The 27,463-nt window shown below is 43.2% G+C and overlaps 3 protein-coding genes across 4 annotated transcripts; 2 read left to right on the top strand and 1 right to left on the bottom strand.

The window, feature by feature from the left end:
- The first annotated feature begins 713 nt into the window (after positions 1-713).
- Positions 714-8,225, top strand: LOC146259124 (anoctamin-9). Its single transcript, XM_084673337.1, has 24 exons — positions 714-819; positions 1,922-1,996; positions 2,108-2,230; positions 2,345-2,484; positions 3,081-3,130; positions 3,222-3,280; positions 3,651-3,730; positions 4,228-4,362; positions 4,457-4,550; positions 4,655-4,715; positions 4,811-4,893; positions 4,989-5,093; positions 5,317-5,481; positions 5,578-5,614; positions 5,737-5,848; positions 5,966-6,023; positions 6,142-6,239; positions 6,350-6,543; positions 6,655-6,807; positions 6,906-7,053; positions 7,150-7,272; positions 7,470-7,563; positions 7,675-7,787; positions 7,872-8,225. Exons 1-24 carry the CDS (start codon positions 799-801, stop codon positions 7,885-7,887), a joined length of 2,337 nt encoding a protein of 778 aa, XP_084529463.1. The 5' UTR covers positions 714-798; the 3' UTR covers positions 7,888-8,225.
- A 256-nt stretch (positions 8,226-8,481) lies between these two features.
- Positions 8,482-14,263, top strand: sigirr (single immunoglobulin and toll-interleukin 1 receptor (TIR) domain). Its single transcript, XM_084673316.1, has 9 exons — positions 8,482-8,680; positions 9,930-10,134; positions 10,451-10,578; positions 10,733-10,873; positions 10,975-11,118; positions 11,214-11,316; positions 11,613-11,763; positions 12,628-12,805; positions 13,107-14,263. Exons 1-9 carry the CDS (start codon positions 8,617-8,619, stop codon positions 13,277-13,279), a joined length of 1,287 nt encoding a protein of 428 aa, XP_084529442.1. The 5' UTR covers positions 8,482-8,616; the 3' UTR covers positions 13,280-14,263.
- An 880-nt stretch (positions 14,264-15,143) lies between these two features.
- Positions 15,144-27,134, bottom strand: pkp3a (plakophilin 3a). Of its 2 annotated transcripts, XM_084673280.1 has the most exons (14): positions 27,063-27,134; positions 26,263-26,446; positions 23,389-23,480; positions 22,085-22,869; positions 21,235-21,358; positions 20,411-20,615; positions 19,087-19,261; positions 18,806-18,923; positions 18,524-18,688; positions 18,224-18,406; positions 17,535-17,688; positions 17,140-17,335; positions 16,839-16,926; positions 15,144-15,891 (listed from the first exon to the last, which is right to left on the bottom strand). In XM_084673280.1, exons 1-14 carry the CDS (start codon positions 27,063-27,065, stop codon positions 15,850-15,852), a joined length of 2,514 nt encoding a protein of 837 aa, XP_084529406.1. In that variant the 5' UTR covers positions 27,066-27,134; the 3' UTR covers positions 15,144-15,849. The 2 variants fall into 2 exon arrangements, with proteins under 2 accessions (XP_084529406.1, XP_084529405.1); XM_084673279.1 differs by lacking the exon at positions 27,063-27,134 and having other exon boundaries at positions 26,263-26,617.
- Positions 27,135-27,463: the final 329 nt, after the last annotated feature.

Here is a 27,463-nt window from a genome sequence, read left to right as displayed (position 1 = left end):
AAATTATACAAACTCGAATGTTATAATTCACTGGGATGTAATGTCCCCACACATAATGACATTTCTATCTACAAAATAATTAAGTAAGGGATACAATTGACCCTTGCCTCCAAGGGCACCAGAAGATATATCATAGTCCTACGTATCTGTTGAGTTAGTCTTATCTAAGTAAAATGATAAACAATGTGGTATTATCTCTTTACTTTCTCCGATTGCTCGCAGCTGGTTGAATAAAAAGGCTCCCTGAGCTAGTGTACTTAATTCTTGAAAATGTACCATAAAGCTTAATCCGGATCGGTCAAAATCATAGAAGGCAAAATGCAAAGTGTACTTTGCTGCCATCTTGTGTAAAATACAAGCGTAACGTCACTTATAAACGAAAAGAAAAATCACTTTGACGTCCTTGGGGTTCACGGTAAAATATGTACTAAACAATCTTAAAGTTGTTTCTGGAAAAGTTTTTCACGAAGCACAACTTAGTGTTGAGGGTGTGTGTGTGTCATAATCTACCAAAGGTCAAGAACACCACTGCGTAATGCAATCAAAAAAAACGTGACGTCTCAGGTTTCTAACAGGTAAAGTTGCTTTGACATTCCTTAACGACAGCAGAGTACGCTACAAAAATACATTTGTTTCCTGGCTAAGTACGGAAGTTGTTAACCTGTTTAAGTGCTGTATTGTTCAGGAATACAGATGCTTTTGTTGAGTAGACTACTCCAAAAGGCTTCTTGTGAGCCCGTGAAGTTTTGGTGATTGAAGACCATACCAAGTCGTACCTGGATTCAACACCTGTTTATCATGCCAGGCCACAGGAGGCAGGTAAGCTCCAACGATCATCTTCAATGTCTTCACCTGCTTACAGTATATAGTTCTGTTGGTATGTTAAAGTCTAAGTCTAAGAAAACAATTTCATGAATGATATTAATGTTGCTCGCCTGATTATTTAATCCGATACAGGATCAATACCATTACATTATTACACAATGTATTAAGCAATGCATTGGGAAAAAAACGAAATAAATGATGTAAAAACAGTCAGTTATGAAACCCCTAGTCTGATTGTCTTCTGATGGACATTCTCAATTCATTGGGTTTAGGCTGCTCTGCCACCACCCACAACTATTTGCCCAAACTCACAACAGCACTTTTAGATAACAAAGCATAGTTTCTTATCATCTCTGTCAATGTACGCAAGATGGTGCCATACTTGGGGACAAAGTGTGTCTAGATATGCTAGAAATGTTCAGAAATGTGCTAGATAGAAAATTCATTGACTTGATTGGATTGATTACTGATTGTCAGTTCGTTCCACCTGTTGTCAATCTGTTTCTGTATTTAAGACCTATCTTTTTCTGTTTATAGTGCTCAGTCTTGAAGTATTCCAATAGTTGGAAATCATATCTCTTGCCCTGTAGCTTTAGTTTTTTGAAAGGGTTAAAAAAAAAAAAAAAAAAACTATTTCTGGATTACCACATTTCTATTTAGATTTACTGCTTTTCATAATTTGCCTCACGCAGTAAAACAAGATTTTTACACTTAAATCTCCAGTGTTGGTGATGTTTTGTTTGCCTGTACGTGGGTTGAAGCATTACCCTGTAGTTTAGCGGGGTGGAATCTCTCACCCTGACATCCTAAATGTGATTACTGTCCCAGACCATAATTCCCACGCCATACAGCTCTCTGATTGTGTTGATGGATCACAGTCCTCATTGAGTTAGGAGGAGGAGGTTGTCCCAGGCAACAGTATTCACAGATCACGACCCACCTAAGAAGCATCATGGCTTTCTTTTAAAGAGATAATTAACCTGGTACAGGATAGTTGGTCCATTTTAAGTCTGATTGTAATACCCTTAAAAAAAAATTGTGAACTCATGTTGAGCTGTATACGGTAACCATATTTAGCATTTTAATGATTTTGTAGGCCAGCATTGAGCTGTTGGAACGGTTTGGAGTGGTGAACGAGAATGGCTGTGAGTCAGGTTCACCACCACCTGTGGTAAGAACATGACTGAATGATTCTAGCCTCTAGACATTAGACTAGTTGTCTACATTTGTGTATGCATGTGATGGGAATTGCCCATTTTGATTTTGTATTTTCCATTTGCAGCACACTCCACTATCATATGACTTTATCCTAGTTGCAAAAAAAATTACTGACCAGGAGAAAGAGGCATTCAAGAAGCAAGTTGCATTCATTGAATCACTAAAGAAGAAGAACTTAAAAATCACAGTGAGTTGTGTGCATTGACATCCGACCCTATCAGTATGATCAACATGGCCTGATGCCATGTCGAAATGACTTAAAGCATTCTTTGTCTTTAATTGTTATGTATTCATGATTCAGAAAATCATAGATGACGACATTGTTTTCTACGGGATTCAAGCCCCCAACGGCATATTTGAGAAGTACAGGTACCTGTTAAAGGTGTCGGATGCATGTAACTGGAGCTGTGAACAACAGGGTACAATACCATTCTCCACCAGGTAAGAAACATGGAACAGCACAGGTGTCTTCTCCTGGGGTCTGTAGACTTAATACCACTTGTGTTCAGAAACATTGACATGGCAGTGTGTTGGATGCTCCTTGATGCTCCTTGCGAGGTTGATTGAACAGACTTGCTTCTACTTCCTTATCCTTCTCCACAATCACTATTGACTGACTGCCAAGCTGGTGTTCTCCTCCTTTGCTATCATTCACATTATTTCATTGAACAGGATTCCCAACCTGTAATGCAGGTGGGCCTACACACCAATAAAAACTAAACATAACATAACATTTATAAATATCAAAATATGTATATATACTGTTGGTAAAGGATTATTTAAATTTCTACATAGTTGAAAAAGGCATTTTGCCTTTATTCATCATGACCGGAACCGGACCGCGCTGATGGGTCTCACTTTGTCTTCTTTGATCGCTCAAGTAAATTTTGCCGTGAAAGCGAACTGTTTGGCTACCATGGTGTTGTTAAACGTGTGTGATAATCACAAATTAAGTAAACGGATGTTTGAGCTGTGCAAGTGGGCCACAATGTAGAACAGTTCGGGAAAGGTTCCAACCTAGTTTTTCTTGATTTCAGAATCCGGATTGTCCACTTCATCTTGAATAACACCTGCCTTGAAACAGGAGGTGAGGATGTGTTTGCATTCGTTCACACTCTTCCAAATGTTGTCAGACTTCCAGTGTTATAATCTCTCCTTTCTCTTACGTCCATCTCCAGAAGACCTGCGGGCTCTCATGAAGAAGAACATTTTTGACGCAAAGTTCTGTTTGCATGAGGTAAACCAATATGGTGCTCTGTGTCTTCCTGATCTTGGGTAGTTATACTGTGTGGTGCTTGTCTGACAGCCATGCAAAGCGTTTGGCAGAGACATGGTAGTTTTGTCTCAAAACCATTTCAAAAGGTGGAGGGTGAATAATGAGGGTGAACCACAAAAATGCTTGCCATTGTTACGCAGACTGTTTTGGTATGCAGTGATACACCTAGGGACTAAATATAGTGACACGGCATCCGTGAGACACTGGCATTGTTCTTGCGAAATGCGTGGTTATTGTGAGCTGTTTAACTGGGATGGCAAACCCCCAAAGTGTCCTTGTTAAGTCATTAAAACATAATACCTGATGTCAGATTGTTTTTTCTCGCTTTCAGAAAAAGATACAGAAGGAACTAACGAAAAGCTGGGCACGATGGAGCGCTTGCTTCCAGGGGCAACCAATCACAGCAGTCAGGTTAGACTCACAACCAATCACAGCAGTCAGGTTAGACTCACAACCAATCACAGCAGTCAGGTTAGACTCACAACCAATCACAGCAGTCAGGTTAGATTCACAACCAATCACAGCAGTCAGGTTAGACTCACAACCAATCACAGCAGTCAGGTTAGACTCACAACCAATCACAGCAGTCAGGTTAGATTCACAACCAATCACAGCAGTCAGGGTAGACTCACAGCCAGCAGGTTAGACTCAAAACCAATCCCTGCAGTTAGGTTACTATCACAACCAATCACTGCTGTCAGGTTAGACTCACAGCCAATCACTTTGTTAGGTTACAATCAAGCAAATACTTGCACTTAGGTTAGAATCACAACAAAACACTGCTGTAAAACTTAAAACCCCAATCTTAATATGAAAAGTGTCCAAAGGGTTATGCTCAGAGTTGGATCAGTCATGTGGACATTTTTCTCATTATTACCATACTGTTAATTCTAATGCCCGTGTGTCAGGAACTACTTTGGAGAAAAGGTAGCCCTTTACTACCTGTGGCTAGGCTGGTACACCTGCCTGCTCATCCCAGCTGCTGTCATAGGGGTCATTGTATTCCTCTATGGGTTGGCCTTTTTCAACACCTCTCCACTCATGTAAGTCTCCCCCTACTAGTAGCAGGTCATTGTGCTGTATCACTGTGTCATGCCTGCTCTACTGATGTGATCCACCCCGATGTTTGTGTTGTAGAAAGGAGATTTGTGAGTCTGACGCTGTCATGTGTCCCCTTTGTGACAAGAGATGCAAAGTGTGGCAGCTCTCTGACACTTGCGATTACGCTAAGGTATTTGGCTGGAAGGGATGGATCGTGGGATGTTGTTGGTCTTGCGCGTCATTTGGGGTTTTGAAACATTCTGTGCTTGATCAAGATGACGTCTCTCCCTGTAGGTAAGCCTTCTATTTGACAATGAGGGGACAGTTGCGTTTGCTATGTTCATGGCAATATGGGGTGAGTCACATGGTGTGGATGTGTACAGGAAGTGGATGTGCAATGTTTTTTCACCAAGCCATGCAAATACTGGAAACACCTTCCTTGTTTTTCAGCCACTTTGTTCTTGGAGTTCTGGAAAAGACACCGGGCTTCCTATGTCTGTGAATGGAAGGTGTTTGATTGGTCCGAGGAGGAGGTACAATGCGGTGATTGGTTGGTTGTCTCTGGTGGTGGGATTACACATTTAAACAAAACATGGAGGCATTGTTTAAAAATGACTTTTGTTAATAGGAGGAGTTGATCTTGGAAATTGTAAATGATGGAGAATGTGAGCCCAAAGAATATAAGCATTCCTATCTGCGTAGCACCTTGGTTCTCATCCTGGTCACCTTGATGGTGAGCGCTTTCCTTTCAAATTCAAGACATCCAAACTGTATCTTTTCCTTTTTAATCTTCATCGAAAGATGCATTTTCATGCTACTGTGTAAAAAAAAAAAAAAACTTTTACTTAGAAAATCAGCTTCAAACAACATTTCAATACTGTTATGAAGGTTATGTATTATATAAGACGGTGCATGAATGCTCGCGAAGGGCCCTAAAGTAGGTGTGTGTGTTGTAGATGCTGCTGATCATCGGCCTGGCCCATGCCCTGGTGGTGTTCCGGGTGCTGGCTACTGTGCTGCTGGTGGAGTCCCCCTCTGAATTTCTCCGTGATCACTCCAACACAGCTGCTGTGATACTGGGGGCATTGGTGCACTTCTTCACCATTAGCATCATGGCACATGTACACCGACCTCCTTTCACCTATTACGATGCTGTTCGTGTTATTGTCTTCTTACTCTTGATTCCCCTTCCCTAACCCTCTCTCTATTCTTGGTAGGTTAACAGGAAGGTAGCACTGAAGCTTTGTGAAATAGGTTTGTGGGATTGTATTGAAAATGGTTTTGTTGTTCATTTACACTGTTGTGTTCCACGTGCCACCTAGTGGGCCAGAGGAGAATGACGTGATCTTGATATTTATTTTTGTAACTTTTCTCAGAGGAAACGAGGTCCTTTGCTGCCACCGAGAGGAGCTTCACCGTCAAGATGTTTACCTTTCAGTTCTTCACCTACTTCTCCTCACTCTTCTACGTGGCATTTTTCCTCGGCAGGTGAGGTCTCCAGTTTGTTTGTCAAATGGCAGGAGATTTCCAGTGTCTCTGGGCATTTAGCTGTTTGATAAACTGCAATCGGGGTTAGAACACAAACACGGTTCTTGTTCTTTGTAGGATAAATGGACATCCGGGTGGTTATGTGCGGATTGCAGGGAAGTGGAGACTGGAAGAAGTAAACATGAAAACGGAATTTTCACTTAACATAAAAATTTAAATTTAATTTATGTATTTCTTTCTGCCTGAATCAATTAGGTGTTTACTTTTTCATGCTTTGTGTCCTTTTCATGTAGTGTCACCCCAGTGGTTGCCTCACAGACCTCTTTATTCAGATGGCCATAATTATGGTGCTCAAACAGACGGTCAGCAATGTCTTTGAGTTTGCCGGCCCGTAAGTTCACAGTGAGATGGTAAATGTCTTACAGGTGTGTGTATCTGAGTTTACAAAGGACCCAGGATCATCACAACTGTGTGTATGTGTGTGTGTGCGCGTGAGTGTAGCTGGTTCTGCAGGTGGTTCAAAAGGAGGAAGACCAAGTTTCCAAGGAGGTGTCTTCATTGTTACCACAAAGAAGGTTTCAACGCCGAAGAGGTGGCAAATCTGTGTGACAACTGCACGCTAAAGGATTTACTCTGCAATTACCGTCTCAATGATGTTGACTCCTTTAGCCTTTTCGACGAGTTCCTGGAGATGGGTATGTAATGTATGGGGCTGACTAACAAATCAAGGTCAGGGCTCAGTGTGTTGACAGACTGACGAAGAAGAAGTAGGTCCTTCGGTCTGAAGTTTTACGCTTCATCCACAGTGATCCAGTTCAGCTTCACCACCATCTTCGTGGCGGCATTTCCCCTGGCTCCTCTTCTTGCTCTTATGAATAACATCATAGAGATACGCCTGGATGCCATTAAAATGGTCCGGCTGGAACGCAGAATGGTGCCCAAAAAAACCAACGATATTGGTGAGGGACCATCAAGGCTGGGTGATCATCATCTGTCTGGGACTGTGTCTGTGAATAACTACGGTTATGCATGCATTGTGTGTACTGTGCTTTGTTAGGTGTGTGGACTGATGTTTTGGAGGCCATTGGTGTGTTGGCAGTCATTGCTAATGGGCTAGTCATCGGGGTGTCATCAGACTTCATCCCACGTTTGGTGTACCGCTATTGTTATGGCCCCTGTGCCAACAGCAATGTGACAGGTGTCGAGTGAGTGTGTAGACAACAACAACAACAAAAACAAATGGTGGCCTGTACATGTCGCTCATGAAAGCTTAACGACTTTCTTGTTTCTCTCTTTCCAAGCTGCATGGCGGGCTACATCAACAACACTCTGTCCATTGTACGTGTGGATGACCAGATCATCCATAGTGAATTTTTACCCAACCAGATGATGACTCACAGTGGAGTGAACGTCACCGCCTGCAGGTTCAAACACACATATCCTTAACAATCAGATAGTATGTAGTATTTATGATGGATTGAATGGGTTTTAATACCCGTCTTCAAAAAGGGGGATCAATAACATTGATCTTGACTTGATTCTCACAAAGCAAGAATGGTTAAGGCGGTATTGTCCAGTAGGAGTATGTTAAGGTGTAAAACTAAGATGCCTCTGTCCACAGTTATAAAGACTACAGAAGTAACGAGGACTTCAGCCTCACTCGACAGTACTGGCTGATATTAGCAGTACGGTTTGCCTTTGTTATGCTTTTTGAGGTAGGAACGCAGCTCTGGCACTTTCAGCTTGATTAGTTACTGTCCTAGCATTTGTAATGACCTCTTATTTCCATGTCCCGCCTGGTCTCTCCTTCTCACGCCTATGGATAGCATGTGGTCGTCATATGCCAATTCATTGCAGCCTGGTTTGTTCCAAGTGCACCCATGCAAGTTAAGAATGACAGACTCCATGACAAACTCCGTAGGCTGAAGGAGGAGCTTCGGTAAGCGTTTTTTAGAGAGCATATCATAAATACTTTTGTTATTTGAACAATTTGAGCAAGCAACTTTTATTTTCTTTCCCTCAGGTCGTCTAAGGTATGAAAACCTTAGACAGGTTGGAGTTATATGAAGGTAGAGCACTTCAGTGTGTTCACACACCCAAATTGATGAGTCTACTGAGGAATAATATTATTACCTCAATGTGCTTTTGTTAAAATGTACAGATGTTGAAGTGCTGTCCAAATTAATTTTGGCAAGTGTTATTGACGGTACCGTTTGTATTGTGAGTGTGTGTGGAGTTACTTGGGCCTGGGTACAAAGTTTTACTACTTTCCTTGCAGTGTTTCGTTTTTGTATATCCTTTTTTGTATATTCTTGACATTGTCATTGATGATTACCAATCGTCCTCACAATTTTCCAAGGACGAAATGCAAAATAATAAAAAATATAACTTTTTTGTACAGAAAACAACTAAAAGGTCATACTTTGTCATCAAATGCAATTAAATGAATAGTTGAGACTGGTTAAGACTGTTTTGGCATACAAACGTGGTTTTATTCCGTTCTAATGGCGTGGGGAAATAGCCTATTGTTATTTTTGGATCGTGACTATTGCTGATACATTAAATACATAAGAACTCGTAGATTCATTAAACAGGTGAGGAAATGTCACGTGGTCACACGTAACCACCAAACAAGTCATGCAGAACAGGTGAGTTCATAACTCGGCAGTAGAGCAAGTGAACACCGATGTAACAGGCTTTCTTCATAGTAGGGTATATGAATAAAACACCTCAATAAAGGATTTATATTTACGGTCAAGAACGGAACAATGGAATCGATACTTACTGCTTTAATTGTGGTATGCTCCGGTTTCTTCCCGGTTTCTGCTGGAGGTAATGTAAGATTACAATTAGTTCTGTACAGCAGGTAGCGTTACAATCATTCACGAGTTAATAATAAATAAATAAAAATCAACGACGTATACCTAATGTAGGCCTAATGACCTTATTTTGTCATACACTTTTGGAGGAATCATTGGAATCATGTTGGATTCGGCTCCTGTTTTTAGCCTTGTTTGTAGTCTGCATCCGCCAGCAGACGAAAGTGTTGATGTAAGATGTGCCATTAAGTAGTCGTATTGCAGTGGTTCAAAGTTATCGAAAGCTCAATTGATCCCCAGCTAAACAGTCTCAAGATTATTTACAATTGAAATGACTGTATCTGTGGCACTTAAGTGAACTCTAGTCTGTCACCATATGACTTCTCACTCTGGACTTCGCACCCGGATGTGATGCAAAGTCACAGTGCCAGCATGTTAACCTGCCTTCTCGGAATTTTTTTCTCCCATTAACACGTTTTTAGTTAGCCTTTTAACTGAAGATGAGTTGTTGAACTCCAGGTTCATACTTGACTGAGCATCTTGAAGAACTGGTTAAAGACAGTAGTCAACTGCGGTGAAAAACACCACCATCTCGATAGATGTTTGCTTAAGGATTCTGAATTATTTCCTAAACTGCCCATAATACACTGCTGAGTTGAGCAATTTCGGTCAAGTAGTTTACCAATTTGCTCCCAATTGTATTGTCTGTCAAACTGCGTGAAAACGTGGTGATAACGTTAACCTTCATGCACCATTAATTAACATTCACCTGCATATTGTGTGTTGTCAGCAAAAATACAATTTTGTTGAATTGTACACAGAGACTACAGTATCTACTGACTGCATGCAAAGCTTTAGCTCAATGGGCTTTTAAGCAAATGGACCCAGGATAACTATACCTGTGTGCTGAAGCACCACAGCTCTGACTCCTTCACCATCAAAGGTGATTCAAGCAAGACATATTTAACAGTCAAATTATATTTTAGAAGAAATCAACACAGCTGTCTCAAATGCTAGTAAATATAATATCTTAATGATGTGTGTTTGTGAGTAAGGAATTGTGCTTCTTGTGGTAGCCATGAGTAACATGTGGGGTGAGGGGGTTGTGTTCACCACACCTGCAAGAAGGCATTTTGGTTTCAGCGTGCCTTCCAGATACTAGATGGCTGTCTCAAGCTTTCAAGACCAAGTGGACGGCATGAAGGCCTGTATAGTTTTTAGCTACTGCAGTCAATAATGGTAGCTGGGGCTTGTGTTCACAGAGTTGTGCACCAAAGCCCCTGAGTTTAAGCCCAGTGCGAAGCCACCTCGGCTACGAGAGACACTGGGCTCAACGGCCTTCCTGAACTGTACCGCCCTCGTATCCTGGGACCCCCAGGATCGACCCTGTGACGCTCCCGTGACCTGGAGCAAAGATGGCGGCATTCTTTCAAATCATAGCCTGCACCCTCGGAATCCCTCCAAATGGTGAGTTAAGAAAGTCTCACCCCGTATCCAGATTAACTCCCTGAACTGGATTTATTTACATTTAGTCATTTAGCAGACGCTCTTATCCAGAGCGGCATACGGGGGACATTCCCCCCGAGGCAAGTAGGGTGAAGTGCCTTGCCCAAGGACACAACGTCATTTGGCATTGCCAGGAATCGAACGGGCAACCTTCTGATTACCAGCCCGATTCCCTAACCGCTCAGCCACCTGACTCCCTAGTATTTAATAGTAGCTGTCGTAACAGGGGAGAGATGCAGGGGGCTGCAGTGTGAATCTTTGTGGACGTGTGTGCCAGGCTTGTCAGCCCAACTCAGCAGATGCTGAACAGTGTGCTGGAGGTGAGGCTGAGGGAGGAGGACGACTTTGGGCTCTACACCTGCAGAGTGGGAAATGCCTCCACCGACTTCAGTCTGCACAATATAAGTAAGGCCGCAGGACTTCGCATGGCGTTATACATACTGTGTTCACCATCCACAGTAGGCCTCATGAATGTGGAACAGAGTCTGAAAAATGATAAGCAGAAAATAATATTTGATGACTTTCTTGTTTTCATGGTTTGTGTGTGTCTTGTGAGTAGACCGCCCCAGCCACACAGCTGCATTGATGGCTTCCATGATTCTCCTGCTTATCCTCACCATCTCCTCTATATTGTACTCCACATGCCACCTCAACATCCAACTCTGGTACAGGAATAAATATGGGGACTATGAGATCAATGGTGAGGATTCCCTCTGCCACATTCATTTGCTGAAAGAAGAAAACTGCCCCTCTACAATGTTTGAGAATTATTTTGTATTCATATTCTGTCTACCTCATCAGATGGCAAGATATATGATGCTTACATCTCTTACGTAAACAATGATAACGACAGGAAATTTGTCAACTTCATCCTCAAACCTCACTTGGAGAATAAGCACGGATACAAACTGCACCTCAACAACAACGACATCCTCCCTGGTTCAGGTAAAGACGGAACACACAGATTTGCTGCAGCCAATGATGGTTGTAAATGGGAACGTGAAAAGCATGAACTTAAATGGAAAATCCTTTATCTGCAGAGCCGTCCGCAGAGCTGTTGATGAATGTGAGCCGCTGCCGGCGGCTAATCCTGGTGCTTTCTCACCCGTACCTGCAACAGGACTGGTGCTCCAACAACTTCAGGTCAGATCAGCCTGTTAGACATTTACATTTAGTCATTTAGCAGACGCTCTTATCCAGAGCGACTTACAGTAAGTACAGGGACATTCCCCCGAGGCAAGTAGTCTTCTGATTGCTAGCTCGATTCCCTAACCGCTCAGCCACATGACTCCCCTAGACCCACACAGTAATGTACTTATTTGACTGTGATGCGTTCTGGAAAGCAACAGTGTCATCCAGTGGATCCCAAACCTATTTTTCCATGACGCCACAGGTGGTCACTGTTGTCATAACATTACACCGGCATGTGTTTTTTGTAGGCAGAGCCTCCTGCGCATGTTGGAGCTGTCCCAGCGGCTCGTCGTCATCATGTTTGAGGGCCAATCCAAACACATGAGCAAGGAGATCATGTTTCTGCTCAAGGAGAATGAGAAGCACCTCACCGTGCTAACCTGGAGCAACTACTCAATTGTAAGGCCAAGCAAACCTACAGCTCCATTCAGTGTTGAAGATGTTGTATTACATAACTTGTTTGTGAAATATGTAGACAAATGTACAGTACAGTTACTGTAGTAGACCATTTAATGGCCTATATTTTTGGCATATTGCACCAAAATCAAGAGTTTTATTATGCTCTGTTCACACCAAACGCGAAGCGAATTATTTGCACAAATGAAGCGAATTTTCGCTTTGTGTTTTTTGTGCAAATCGCTAGGAGGCAACCTTTATTTCTCGTTGTCAACTATGTCCGAAATTACTACTATAAACAAATACAAAGTAGTGTCGTATAGCAGAGGATGCCCACATACAGCTACAATACTCTTGCCCTCCATTTCTTCTAAAACGTCTGTGACATCTCAAAACTGCTAAACTTTCGCGACACAGCGTCACACACATTTTTCGTTTGAGTTGAAAATGTTCAATGAAACAAATGAAATTTAAACATTAAATACTTTAATTTTGCTTTACTTTAAAATCATACAAACGGCTCTGGCTCTCCCTCTTCCAGCTCCTCAGCGCTCTCAATACCTTGATATATTTCTCTCACTTGTTTATTTACTGGGGCAAAAAAGGCTGCAATGTCCCTTCCTCGTTTCATGATGACTTTTTTTATCTGTCAGTTCAGGGGGCCTACAGGGAGGGAAGGGACATTTTTACAGGGGCACTGGCCCCTATAGGCCCCTGAGTAAAACAGCCCCTGTTGACTGTACATGTAATCTCACCGCACTAATAATTTGCTTTGTGTTTTGTGTTAACACAGCATTATTCCAGAACTCCTTACCCAAAAGCCCACTAGTAAGCTTTAACTGATGCACAGGATGGTGTTTATTACAGACCCCATCGTCAGTGTTCTGGAAGAAGCTGGCCCTGGCCATGCCCCGCAGCGTGGTCCTCCACAGTCACGCCGCTGGAGACCCTCAGACCCTGCTCCAGGACGACAAGGACCCCATGCTGACCCTGAACCCAGACTACCTGGACTGCAGCCCAGACCCAGACCCCTCAGGAGATCTAGGTAGGAACAACAAGGACCAGCCGCCATAGCATCAACAGTGATGTACCCCAAAAATTGTTGCATGACTGTTGCATTATTTTACATACCTGTCCCCTTAGTATTAGTTAGTATTAGTTCATTTGACTTTGAGCCTCTTGTATAGTATAGTTAGTCTTGTTCAAACTTACACCACTTATGTAAGATTTACTAATAAATGCCAAAGTAAATTCCTTGTGTGTGCAAACTTTCATGGCAATTAAAACCCTTTCTGATTCTGATGATACTTGCTACCTGGAAGTGTAACCCGGTGCTTTCCTGGCAGGTGTGCGCTTGCCTGTGTGCAGAGCGCTCACTTCCAGAGCCCCCACTCTCCCCGCTGCTCCTGCACCAGCGACTACAGCTAGTCAGTCAGACATCGACGTGTCAGACCTGGGCTCTCGTAACTATGGATCCCCCACGGACTTCTACCGCCTGGTTACAGACGAGGACGTGTAACCTGGACAACCCCCGATGATCTGTGCTCCAGGTCCAGTCCCAGAGCGCTGTGGGAACACACATGATCTGTGCTCCAGGCCCAGTCCCAGAGCGCTGTGGGAACACACATGATCTGTGCTCCAGGTCCAGTCCCAGAGCGCTGTGGGAACACACATGGGGTCGCCAGCTGTGTTGTCTCTTTCACAGTTTCCAAGGTAAAAGGTGTTACTGTATTTTAAATGTTATTGACATTTGAACGATTCTGTTATTTTTACTAGACGTTCCTTTTATATTTCAATAATCCATAATCAAATTTACATTTATCATAATTGTTGTAAGTGCTAGTGCTTCGATGTTAAATCCATTGATTGTTATTGTTAATAATTGGTAAATTCTAATCAGATTTCATATGGTTCCGACATCTTCAGATGTAAAAGACACATTTGTGATCCCCCCCCCCAAAATATCCAGCTAAAATTTGTACATAAGAGCTCAAACTTTACTCAGTTGTTCCCCTTCTACTCCAGCAGAGGGCAGAATTGAGTCAGATGTCTCATGCAAATATGCCTTATTCAACAATGTATTATATCAATAGAATAACATGTTTCTTATTCTTGTCCATATCATATAATATCTTTGTTGTCACTGTCAGTATGATATGAATGTGTATGAGTGTAAAGAAGAAAAAAAAAATATATAAAAATATAAGATGGTGTTTATACATTCTCTCATAGCTTTGTTGTGAACATTGTATTATTCTTGGTTCAAACTGAAACCTGTCTGGTGACAAAGCAAGACATGAACGCTCTGTATAAAGAGAGGGAAGGAGGGTGTGTCAGGCAAAGGTCTGTGGTAATCCTGTCTGGGCAGAGGCAGGTAGGAAACAGGGAGGGACAAACAGGGTAACAAAGCCTAAGGCCCCGTCTAGGTTCAAACTTTGCATGTTTATTGAAACGTATGCATTTTACACATCGGCAGTTACCTAATAAAAAGTACATACAAATCCCCCCAAAATGTATTCCATCCACAGGCACACATACGTACGTCATAGACGTGACTTTATGAACAGAGGGGATGCATATTTTCAGTGTGATTAAATAACTAATAACAGGCACTGCATTGCAATACCAAAGATTAGATTTCATACAGTTTTCGACTGTATTAACTAATTTAATTGTTTCAGTTCTACAAAATATGTACTGCAGCAGGCCCTGAAAGGGGATCTATATTCAATAATAAACTCCATCCAGTACTTACATTTACACGTAGTCATTCAGCAGACGCTCTGAGCGACTTACAGTAAGTACAGGGACATTCCCCCGAGACAAGGGTGAAGTGCCTTGCCCAAGGACACAACGTCATTTGGCACGGCCGGGAATCAATCTGGCAACCTTCAGATTACTAGCCCGAGTCCCTCACCGTTCAGCCACCTGACTCGCCTACTTAAAAAGAAATGTGGAAAACAGCTCTTTTCCCCTTATTATTATTATTCCATACTTTTTATGTCTACAGGTACAAACATCAGTAGTTTTGGGCATCTATGAAAACATACAATTATAACATTCAACTGGAATTATACCTCAGTGTTCTCCAGACAAGTCAAACATACCAAAAATATTACACCCAAAAAAAAAAAAAAAAAATAAATAAAAATAAAAAAAAAATATATATATATATATATATATATATATATATATATATATATATATATATATATATATATATATATATATATATATATATATATATATATATATATATATATATATATATATATATATATATATATATATATATATATATATATATATATATATATATATATATATATATATATATATATATATATATATATATATATAAAATCGAGAGCATCTAAAAAGCAGTGATTACCCCCCCCCCCCAAAAAAAGAATGCACTATTTAGATTAGATACTAGAGAATGGCTCTGTTAATTTAAAAACACAGGTCTTTCTTAGTGTTTCCTCAAGCCTGATAGCTAATCACCCAGGTCCCTTACTGATGGGTTCCTGTGGCTGTGTAAAGACCTACAGCCACACAACAGGGGCCAAAGTCTCAGGCCTTATCAGCACCATAAACAGCCCAACCTAGGATCTGTACCATATTCTAACTGGGTATGAAAGGCTGGGTATGAAAGGCAGGAAAAACTGGTTACATGACATTAACATGTTACGATGAGAAGCAAATCCCTGATTACTTTGAACATAAAGCAATTATACAGGCTAAACTGGGCATTAAGGGGCTTGTGAATTCAGAATAGGAGTCCATTAGAGGACCCCCACACAAGGTCCTTCTTATTGTGACTTGCATTGCACTGTTGGTGTTAAGTCCTTTCATTCCAAGTGCATGGGAAGCATCTACATGGTCTTCCTCTGTTGTGCATGACTTAAAATCACCAAACTGTTCATAAGGTATACCGATCCCAAAGACATTTACATTACATTTACATTTAGCAGACACTCTGCAAGTACAGGGACATTCCCCTGAGCCAAGTAGGATGAAGGACACAATGTCATTGGGCTCGGCTGGGAATCGAACCGGCAACATTCTGATTACTAGCCCGATTCTTCTTTAGATCGTCATGTCTACAAAGTCGTTTCGTGTGAAGCCTTTCTGCAGGAGACAAATGAGAAAAACAAGTGTCAGCGATGTTTATGGATAAAGGAAATTCACATCCATTTAGGGTTTAATCCCGGGACGTACAAACAACACCTGTCATTCTCTAATTCATTTGAATATCACAATGACCTTTGAGACTAGCTTCATTATTCATCCAGGTTTGACCCAGGCTGTTCAACCTTTTAGAAGTGAACTCCATCTAGCTTGCAGACTAAGTGAACAAAGAAGTACTGAGTTGTTGGGACTTGCTGATCAGGAAGTCAGATAAAAGCCACAGGGTCGGGAGTGGCATGTTCATATCTCCTGCCAGACCCCTCCCTACTAGGTGTGTCTGAGTGATTATAAACATAACACAACACATGAGTGAAAACTGTTACGAATCTCAAATGCTGAACATGAATCACCCTGTTCTGGGTAATACAAGATATGGAGTGTGTCCCTCTCTCACGCTGAGAAAGAGAGAGAGAAAGATTTGAAAGAGGTGAAGATGACTGAATGTGGGGATTTCTGTAAAACGATCAAAGTGAAATCTCAAACTGATTTAGATCAATCCCAAAGCGTCATTATTTCTATGTGTGTGTGTGTGTGTGTGTGTGTGTCTGCTTATCTACGGGCAGGGATCTGGTAGAACAGGAACGTGCGTCACTTGAATGTGGAGCAGTTAGAACACAGAAATAAATTCTACAGGGAATACCCTCAGGCGTCATTATTAATACATGGTCCCAACACCTGCTGTAAGTTCATTTTATAAATAAAAAATGCTGCAGAAGCAGATCCAAAACATTGACTATCATCTCCCAGAAAGACCTCTATGAACCCCTTTACCGGAATGTGTCGTTAAAACATCGGCAGTAGCCTCAAAGTGAGAGTAAAACGTTCACAGTGATTCGGTGTAACAAAATGACCTCTCATCTCCACACGGTTGCGTTCTGGTCACTGACCTGTTTGTAGTCTTTGTGTAGCTTCTTGTACTGAAACATGTTGGAGAGGACAGTAGATGCTGCCTTGGACGCTTTCAATTTCCCAGGACTGGAAAACAACAAAGGCAAGTTAGCAATGAGCATCTGTCTTTGGGGCAGCGAGGGCATGCAAATCCGAGGGAAATTCAGTGTTCAGCCACATGATCTAGGAGGTCTCTCATTTGTGAAGAACTATCATTTTTTTGGTTCACTTTGTATATTTGTGTAGGTGTATGCATATAGCTGCAAATTAACTTAATTGCATTCCTTCCTCACTCCATACCTGCTGTCATGGGAGTTCTTGATGCCCACGAGTTTCTGCAGCCCGTCAAAAAAGGTGACGTCTCTAGCGGCAACAGAGCTGCTCGTCACCAGGTTGTTCAGGGTGCCACAGATGTTGACAACCACTTCACTGGACGGAAAAGTCTGACGACCATCGCTAGGCAACTTGGACACCAAATTGTTCACCACCTTAGTAGCTGAGAGCACAAACATGCTTTTTGTTAGTCAAATGAAGGTTCTGGTTTTTTCTAGACAAGAGAGTTTTCCCTGTTTGTTTGTTGGTCATCTACAAATGCGAGACTTGCAGTTGTACTCTATGGCTCTCAGGGAGATGATTGGAAGTGGATTATTTAACGACTGATGCCGGTGATAAAGAGGTTGACTGAGGACACTGACCAACGTCATTCTTGTCTTTGGCGTGGCGGGACAAGTTCCGGAGGAAGCCAGTGAGAGATCGCAGCTCCAGGTCGTTGTTGGTCCGTAGGAGGTCCAGCACCACCGGCAGCATCCTCTCCTGCTCCAGGGCCACACGGCTCAGCACTGACGCCCACTGGGGGGGGAGGGGGAGGAGGGGGAGGAGGGGGAGGGGGAAAGGGGGAGGGGGGGGGAACAGGGAGAAATGGGAGAGACGGAGCAGGATTATTCATTGTATACTTTATACTATATATCGTAAATGCATATTCTATACTTATTTGGTCATTCATATATTTTGTATCCTTCTGACCTCCTGGATAGTGTTACCTATCTACCTACTGCTTTAACAGTGTGATTTCCTATCTGGGATCAATAGTGCCACTCTACTCTGATCTCTGTGAACACCAAAACACAGCCTTAGAGCATTACATTTACATTTAGTCATTTAGCAGACACTTTTATCTAGAGCGACTTACCGTAAGTACAGGGACATTCCCCCCGAGGCAAGTAGGGTGAAGTGCCTTGCCCACATGGCACTTGCCCCCTTGCAACAACGTCATTTTGCTGCAACCTTCTGATTAATAGCCCGATTCCCTAACCACTCAGCCATGTGACTCCTAGGGTAATGGGCAGTAACTCAACAGAGGAGTTCTGATCTTTGAGCCGCTCACCCGCTTGTCTCCGGCTGTAACGTTCTGCAGGGCTCCGGCGGCGGCCTCGCGGGTCGTTGTGTTGATCTCACAGTTCTGCAGCACGCGGTTGTACAGACCCACCACCTGGGGGTGCCACAGCCACTCCAGGCCCTTTGGCACCCGGGCCACCTCGGTGAACGTGGACAGGTCCTGGTTGTTTCTCTGTAAGAAAGACAGACAGGGTATGGAGTCACTTCAAAGTACAAATGAGAAGATCCAGGGCTTGGACAGGTGGGTGTGGCGTGAGTGACAGCTGGACTGGATCCACTCGAGACGTACGTTTTTGGCTTTTTTGCCCTGAGGGGTGAAGCAGCCGATGGCCTCGCCCCTGGAGGAGCTCTGAGCCCTGGACGGCCCCTCAAGACGCAGCATGGCGGAGGGAGGCATCTCGCTATACAGCTGGTAGGAGAGGTTCCTCAAGACACAGACAGCATTCTCAACTCCCTGAAGACACACAGACACAAAGAGTGGTGAGAGTTCAGTGGGGGGGGGGGGGGGGGAGAGTTAGGGTTAGTCAAGATTTAGTCAGGTTTGAGACAGGTCCATGGTGCTCCGCCTCACCTTATCTTCCACTTTTTTGCTCTCCAAGGAGCTTTGAATGTAGAAGACCAGAGCGTCCACCAACCCATTTGTTTCCCTCATCAGCTGCCGAGTTTTCTCGTTCACCGAACTCAGGTTCCTGGGGTCAGCAGGGCACACAAAGAAGCCAGAGAATGAACATAACTCATAGTTACGAAAGCTAATTTACAGCACCTCAAGAATGGGAGAGACCTGTGGAATGTGGAAAACACAGAATGGTGTGTGTGTGTGTGTGTTTGTGTGTGGTACTGCCTGTGTGGTACCTGAGGCATCCAGTGGTGTTGTAGAAGATGTCCGTTTCGGAGGGGGTCTGTTGGATGCTCTCTGTGTCTCCGCTTCCTGATAAGGGGATGAGGATCTTTTCTGTCAGCTCAGGGAGGGTCTCTCTGGCCAGTTTCTCCTTCAGGTTGTCTTTGGAGGACAGGTTCCACAGGATCCCTACACAGATGCATTTTGTTTGACCTCAGACAAGAACCCGTTTTTGAGGGACTCATTTGTATTCAAATGTCTTCCTGGTTACAACTGAAAGAAAATGTGTTTTTGTATACGCTCTGACATGAGGTGTTCTGTGTGACCAATGATCTATGACTAATGTCATGGGAAAAGTCATGGAAATCAGTATGCAGTCAAAACAGCAGTGCGAAACTTCTCCCCCGATACAACAGACATGACCGTCTGGATATCGAGACAAACCTCTTATTCCTCCAGTCTGCTAAAATGGTGACAGGGCCCTGATTCACAGAGGGAGTGGCACTGTAGGCTCTGCAGGCCTAGACAAATCCCGTACTGTCTCTCCTATCACACCTTGACAACCAAGGGCACCTCTTACTATGCGCACTCACTCACACACCCAACCCAGGTCGAAGGACTGCTCCAGCACTCCCACACCTACCCCACTCCTTGACTGCACACGTAAAAGCATAAGTACACTTTCCCTCCTAGTCTGTATCAGGTTGACCTATTCGTCATTGTAAAACTTTTACGATAGGTTTTATGACTTTTAGGTTTTATATATATTTAATTTGTCTTTAATCTTTTTATTCTGTCTTATTGCTAACTTGATAAAAGGATGTTTTGCAATGAAGTGGTCACATATTTACATTTCATAATTTTTCAGTAGCAGAACTTTCTTGATATGGTAGTTGTAATTCTTCATTAACAGCAAACCAAAGAAAATGTGCTTTTGGTTCCATATACAATGTCAATTTTTTTAAAAATAATGTGTATATTATATAACTACACCTCGTAACATAAGAAATTCCCATAGAACAATTCATCACAGTGGAATTTCTAAATACGAAAAGCCCAACAATAATAATTTGCTGCAACCACAGGTTATGCTGACGGAACAGAGCTATTACACAGGTATACCTCTGGGTCAGATGGCTGAGCGGTTAGGGAATTGGGCTATTAATCAGAAGATTGCTGGTTGCTGGTTCAAACTCCCGGCCGTGCTAAAAAAGACGTTGTGTCCTTGGGCAAGGCACTTCACCCTACTTGCCTCAGGGGGGAATGTCCCTGAACTTAGTGCAAGTCGATCTGGGTAAAAGTGTCTGCTAAATGGCTAAATGTAAAAGGTCATCCTACCAGTGATGTTTTTGCGGAGCTCATCGTCGTGCTCCTTCAGGGCTTCGATCAGGCTTGGGATGCCGTTCTCCTCGATCAGGGCCACTTTGTTATCCATGTTTTCATAGATGAGGTTTCGCATGGCCCCAGTGGCGTAGCGCTGCACCTCTTCACTGTCGCTGTTGAAGAGCCTCACCAACTCAGGGATCCCCTTGTAGCGACGCACCTGGGCAAGGGAGAGAGGGAGAGAGAGAGGGAGGGAGAGAGAGAGAGAGAGAGAGAGACAGAGAGAAAAGAGAGAGAGAGAGAGAGAGAGAGAGAGAGAGAGAGAGAAAGAGGGAGAGAGTTGTCTGTTAAAACTCTGTGCAGCCCCCCCCCCACCCCCCTCGGGAAAATGTACAGTACCAGTAACCTAATAGCCCACATGAGCTTGAACCTAATATATGGTAGCATCCTAGTATTCTTGCTGTGTCTCTGCTACAGTAATGGTAGACTGCTTACCATGAATGGCATATAGAATAAGTTTAGTAGTATTTAACTTATGTAACTTTAGAAAGATTTTGAAATCAAATAGGAAGAGAAACACAGACAGCTTCGTGCTTTAAGGGCCGTAGCAAAAAAATACACGAGGACTTCAAGTTAGAGTACGCATGATAAGTCACATGTCTGTCTGAGCTTTAACAACAAACACGCAGTTTCAGAGGTCATCATACAGGTTTGTGTTCAACTGTTTATTACTATAATGATGTACGCTTATTTGTAGACACACAGTGGATTTCCTTTTTTTTTTATTTTATTTTTTTAGATCAGACAAAGAAGACCAAGATGGTAGTTGATCCTTTTACCTCATTCTTGGCCATGCTGTTATTGTAACACTCGTGCTGGATGTACGCTGCTCCCAGGACCTGAATGTTAGCTTCAGGGTCAGCCAGGTTCCTGATGGCAGTGGGCATGTCCAGGTTCTGGATCCTGTTCAGTAAAAAGAGACCCCGAAACCCTCAAATGAGCTCCTTCATTGACTAACAAGACTCCACAGAATGCTGTTGACACGTCAACAACCGGAAAAATATAATGATTTGCGAGTGTAATGTATAATAGTGTGTTGTGTGTTTGAATTAATTTCATCACATTGTGGTCTTGTTAACCTCAGGTTGTCGAACTAAATATGAAGCCTGAAACTGCCCTAGTGACACACCCAAACCAGTCCTTCCACTTTGGAGCCCCATCAAAATACAGCTCATGTGAAATGTTCATCACACACTCTCTCACTGAAACCTCACACTTAAACCTCCTGATATACCATTACTCAGATACTGCCAAAGTTCTGAAGATGAGCTTTCTGTGCAATTCCGGGTTAATTCTGACAGTAATTCAGGGGTAAGATATTACACAAGCACGCAAGTTAGTGACTGACACTGAAGTCTTCTCAGTTCTCATTTAAGCTCTCGTCCCAACTGTGCAATATTTGTTTACACAGGGTCATCTACCTACCTATTAAATAGATTTAGATAAACCATAGACTGTTCCTATTGAGTTTCAGTCTGTTCACTCTACTGTCAAGGGGAACTGTTAGCCATACTGTGTCATTTGAAGATTTCACCCTTCGGAACTCTGTCAATTTAACATAACAATGCTGTGTGTTTCTAGCACAGATGGAGCTTAGAGACAGTGGGGATGACCATGGTCGTGTCTTACCCGTTGAGGTGACCCATGCTACCAGTGAAATCCATCCCGTCCACGACATCCATGCCCCTGCCCACGCTGTGGACACTCTTAAGCGACATGGCGCGGGACATGGTCGGTCGCTGCTGCATGCTCATCATGTTGCCCTGGGAACCGGAGGGCAAGATGAACTCCTCCCCTCCGTAGGCACAGCCCACCGAGGAAATCTGTTGCTGCATGCCTCCAGACATGGAACCCCCAGACATGGAACCCCCAGACATGGAACCCATGCTCATGCGGTTGTTCCTGTTGTTAATCCGGCTGATGGTGCGGTAGGCTGGGCCCTTGAAGGAGTGAGTCTGGACCAACATCTCCCCCTCTGCTGCAGCCATGCCTCCTCCTCGGACCAGGGTCCCACTCACTGAGCCCCCACCTTGCCTCATCTGGGAGCTGGAGTTGTAGCTGTTGACGGAGCTGTAGTTTGGCTGGCGGGCGACAGTGGCGTCACGGTCGGAGACCAGGCTGCCCTCACTGCCGTCGTGGGCCATCCAGGCCGTCACCGGGGAGGGCTGTCGCGGCAGGGTCTGCAGCCGCATGGAGCGCAGAGATATGGTCTCCAGATCAGGTCTGCTCAGGGTGCGGGCCATGGGGACCACCTGCTGCCTGATGCCCTGGTAGCCCCCTAGACGTATGTCTTCATGGTGGTACACACTACCGCCCCCTCCTCCTCCTCCCATGCTCATCCTCTGGAACTGGCCCATGTCTACAGCCGAGCGGGAGGAGAAGCCACCATGAGACGTCTGGGACATCCGGGGAGCCTTGGTGAATGGAAAAGCAAGAGTCAACACAAGGTAGAAGAGTGAGTCACCATGAGTCATCGCAATAAGGGAGTGGTGGCATGCCATAGACTATATTGCTGTAAGTGAAAATCTTTCACTATGGTGACATGGTTGCTCAACTGTAGCTTTGAGTTTGACAGAAAGTGGTGAATCACATTTAAAAGGGAGAGTGTCAGTCTACTGTTTTGTGATGTTTGATGAGTAAGGACATCTCGTTGGAATAGTCTGTGATTAGCTACAGTGTAAAAGCATTAGAATGTTCTCCAGTGCTACTGGAAATAGGATGGAATCTAGAGGCAGGACTTAAGGCCCAGATCGGGTTAGAAGGGGAGTGTGAAATACCACACTATCGGATCCCAGGGAACCTGACTAGGCTGTGTGAAACCAACTCAATGACAGTGATGTATTAGTTGTTCATGAAAGGACAGAATCATGCAAGCAGACAGGTTTGAACATGGGTGGTTGTTTTGCTTTGAAATGTGGGTCTGTTCTACTCACCATGACTGGCCTGGAGGGTGCATAAACATAGGACTTGGAGCTGAACCCTGGGCTGTAGGTCGAGTACTTCATAGTTGAAGAACCACCGTATTCTAGAAGTAAAGATATATAGATATTGTTTGAAATAAATGCCTTTACTAGTGATATTATGACAGATTATGAAGCTAAGACAGTACAATTGGCCATTTAAGTAGAGGAACCCTCTGAGAATAGTTTCTCTAAAGTTTATAGATTTCTATAAAACGCACTGATTGAATTATTCTAGCTGGATCATATCCTTTATCATAATGATATATGGAAAGACTAAGTGGTTTCAAAAGGACATTTGCGAGTTACACTTCAAGAACAAGCTTAATGACCTGAAAAGGTTCTAGGTAGAGTACCAACTAGGCTGTAAAGCAGAAAAGGTTGGCTAGATCACAAGTCCCATAAATTGTGTCACGTCTCTGTCACCCACTGAGACCATAGTACACTAACCTATACAAATATTTTCATGGAATGCAGTAACATATACAATTCTGTCACAGCCAGACATTCAACACCTGATCTGCTGAACTGCATGACCTCACTGGGTCACCCAATGCCAGCAGTGTGTGCTCTATATGCTTTACTTGCACCGGTCCTAGATTCTGGCTACACCCTGTCAGACTCCCTCCATTAGAACAGCATTGACAGCAACAATCCCCGGGCTCTTGATAGGAGGCCTATGTGGCATGAACACACTTTATATCAGGAGCAGAAGACAACCGGCTCACAGACATTATTGGTCACTCAAAATCAGGACTCTCTTGTCTCAATACAATGTCATAATCAGAGGCAAAACGTCAGTTGTTGTAGATGTCATTTTCCATGTGTACAAATAACCTGCTGTTAAACATGATCTGAAAGCCTGAGGCATTGTGTATACTGTTCATGGGGGGGTGATAGTGAGCATGCCTTCTGACTAGAACTCTGATATTTTTATGTAACATCCTGACAAAGGTGGGGAAGAAATGAGCACTACGAAATGAATCATCTGATCACATGGCAAATTGTTCATGTTTCAGCAAGTCCTTCGTACAGTGAGAATGTAATTATTTGTGAGGAATGAAAGGGAGGGGCCAGGGTTGCCTGACAGGGCTTCATGGTTGAGGCACGACAACAAAGGAAAGACAAATAACCGGTAAGAAAAGGAGACACGCCCTGGCCCAGCCCTAGTCGTTCCCTGAAAAGTGCTACACATGCAGTATTTTCCCCTCACAACCAAGAGCCAATCAGAATTCCTGTTCGACCTGCTCTGTTGTAACATGTATGTAAAGCGGTTAGTCCTTCTTGTGAATGCATAGTTGTAAATATTCCCCTCTGGGTGTCCATTTGTGAATGATCTTTCAATGTTCATACAATTTTAATAAGATTACACTGGAATCCAAAATGCATTCATGTTATGAACAATGTTGTCACAAGATATTTCCCCCTAATTTTCTACAGTCAATCGGATATCTGCTGGACATGATATGACTGTCTGACTGATAAAGCTAATTGTCCCTCAGTAGAACCCAAGGCATAGTCGTACACCTGGTGGTTGATGGACAGACGTCCAAATCTCCAGTTTCTCTAGGATTTTGAGTCAGGTGGCTGAGTGGTTAGGGAATTGGGCTAGTAATGAGAAGGTTGCCGGTTTGATTCCTGGCCGTGCAAAATGACGTTGTGTCCTTGGGCAAGACACTTCACCCTACTTGCCTCGGGGGGAATGTCCCTGTACTTACTGTAAATCGCTCTGGATAAGAGCGTCTGCTAAATGTAAATGTGCTTTAGTTTCACAGAATACCAGGCGGGCTTTTGAAGTAACAAACAGCAGAACAGACTGATGGCATGTTTATCGGCTGTTCACCTGGATACCGGGACTTGCGTGGCTTTTTAAATTCCACACAGCAGAAACAGCAGGTACAGAGTGTGGTCTCTATTAGGATCCTGCCCTGCTACCAGAAACAATGCCTGAGTGAGAGTTCTGGGGCAAAATCCATTACTCTCTGTCAATCATTCACTTGACCATGGTTTTCGCTTACACACTACACATCCACTGTAACGTATGTCAATACAGTGAACAAAATACAATAAGCAAGTTAAGTAAGTGAACAAGCAAGTCAAACTGATAAAAAAACAAAACAATCACAATGCTAATTGCATGCCAAAGTGCACTCCCACATCACAGCGTGTTCACACACATTCCCTTCGGATGCTGCTTGTTATTGCATTTTTACAATCTTGCATCATCAAGTCTAAACACAAAGTATTTTAATGCCAAAAACTTAAAAGTCCTTTATCGGGACATCTCACGTAACAAGCTCAAATTCAGCTTGCTTTGTCCCTGCCAATGGGGCTTTGAAACGAATAATTTGACATGGCTACACACCTCAAAAGCAGGTGTCCTTGAACTTTCTCCCTTTAAATACAATCAAGACCAGAAACCCGACGCCTCTGAGACTCTTTCATTCAAATCAGTTATCTGAGAGTTCATGAAAGAAATGCTTGTTTTGGAATGTTAAACATTAACCCCTTTCGTCGTTGGAAAGCATGAAGTCAATGGGTATTATTTATTAGGTCCACCTCACTCTAAAAGTAAATAGAACCATTTTCTTCAACTTTCTCAGATGTGAGAAACAACGAGCAAGCTGACAAGTTGGAAAACACAAACACGCACGCACACACACACACACACACACACACACACATTTACACTTACTAGCAGGTGAACACGTATAACCGCTTAGAATGTTGGTGCTATTAGAAAACATTGAGACTGGGCCTACATGAATCAATCGTTCTACGCTACATTTTTAGGACAGGTGTTAGATCGGAAAGCGACGTTGTAGCCTAAGGCTGGTTGAATCTTACCTGAGGAAGCAGAGTGTACTGCTGTACCGTTCTGTCGAGGAAGCGAATGGCTGGATTTCTCCGCAATCCTCATTTGAACCTGCTGTTGTACCCTCTTCGCTCTGGCCATCTCATCCGTCAAAGTCCCCCCATGTCCGAGATGGATCTCAGAGGGGACCGCGTACGTGCTAACGGAGGTGTTGGGCTGTAGAGCGGAGAAAAAAACGTTTTCTGAAGAGATATTCATTGTAGAATTTGGTAAGTCACAAGATCGGAAAGTTCCAAGCACTCCCCGACCGTCCTCAATTTATAAATACTTAAGTATTTATCAATAAATATGGAGGTCCCTGTCTCGTAGTTGCTGTTCTCTGCTCAGTTAAACTGCAATCCGGAAAATAACTACGCCGACGAGGACTAGATTGAACAACGGGGTGGAGTCTATCCTTGAAATACCTGACCCAGGTAAAACAGAAGGGAAGTTTTTTCTCAGACGGGTGCACCATGACAGATGAAAACACATGAATTGATTCATGTATTTGAGCACCATTTTTTTTCTATGCATCTTCACCATGGGTTGTAGTCCTACAGTATGTTATTGAAGTTCATCACTTCTTTTTTGTGTTTATTAGAAGAGCGGCTGGACTCACAGACGTCCTGTCAAGTAGTAGGTCTATTTAAGTTTGAAAGAAAACTGACTGTAATAACAACAATTATCTGCGCTGTGAGATGTAAATATTGCCCCTAGACAATTACTAATAAATAACAATCCTAATCCGTGAAAACATCTAGCGACAGTAGACAATAGAAAATGCATAACTTACCATGAAGGCTTACAGATACAGAAGGCTGTGATAAGTTGCTGTGTCAATAGATGGGCTAGATGTGATCTGATTGAATGTTTTAAGTGATGAGTTTATAGACTAATATAGTCAACGCCCCAAATGTTTCCTGCCCTACACAGTTCATTACTGAGACATTGTCAGAACTGTAACAGAATCACACACACACACACACACACACACACACACACACACACACACACACACACACAAACAGAGAGTAATGACTCAAAGAGGATGGTATTGGCATTCATCACTTGTAGGTGGGAGACAAATGGAGTAAGAAAGAACAAGAGAGAGAGGGCGAGAAAATTGACAGCAGTATTGCACCTATACTCTATAACTATACTCTATAACTCCCCCCTGTTTACATTGTTTGCGGA

This window comes from Hypomesus nipponensis, chromosome 14 (genome assembly GCF_054491055.1).
Source record: "Hypomesus nipponensis isolate SF chromosome 14, ASM5449105v1, whole genome shotgun sequence".
Classification (NCBI taxonomy): domain Eukaryota; kingdom Metazoa; phylum Chordata; class Actinopteri; order Osmeriformes; family Osmeridae; genus Hypomesus; species Hypomesus nipponensis.
This window is presented reverse-complemented; position numbering and strand designations above follow the sequence as displayed.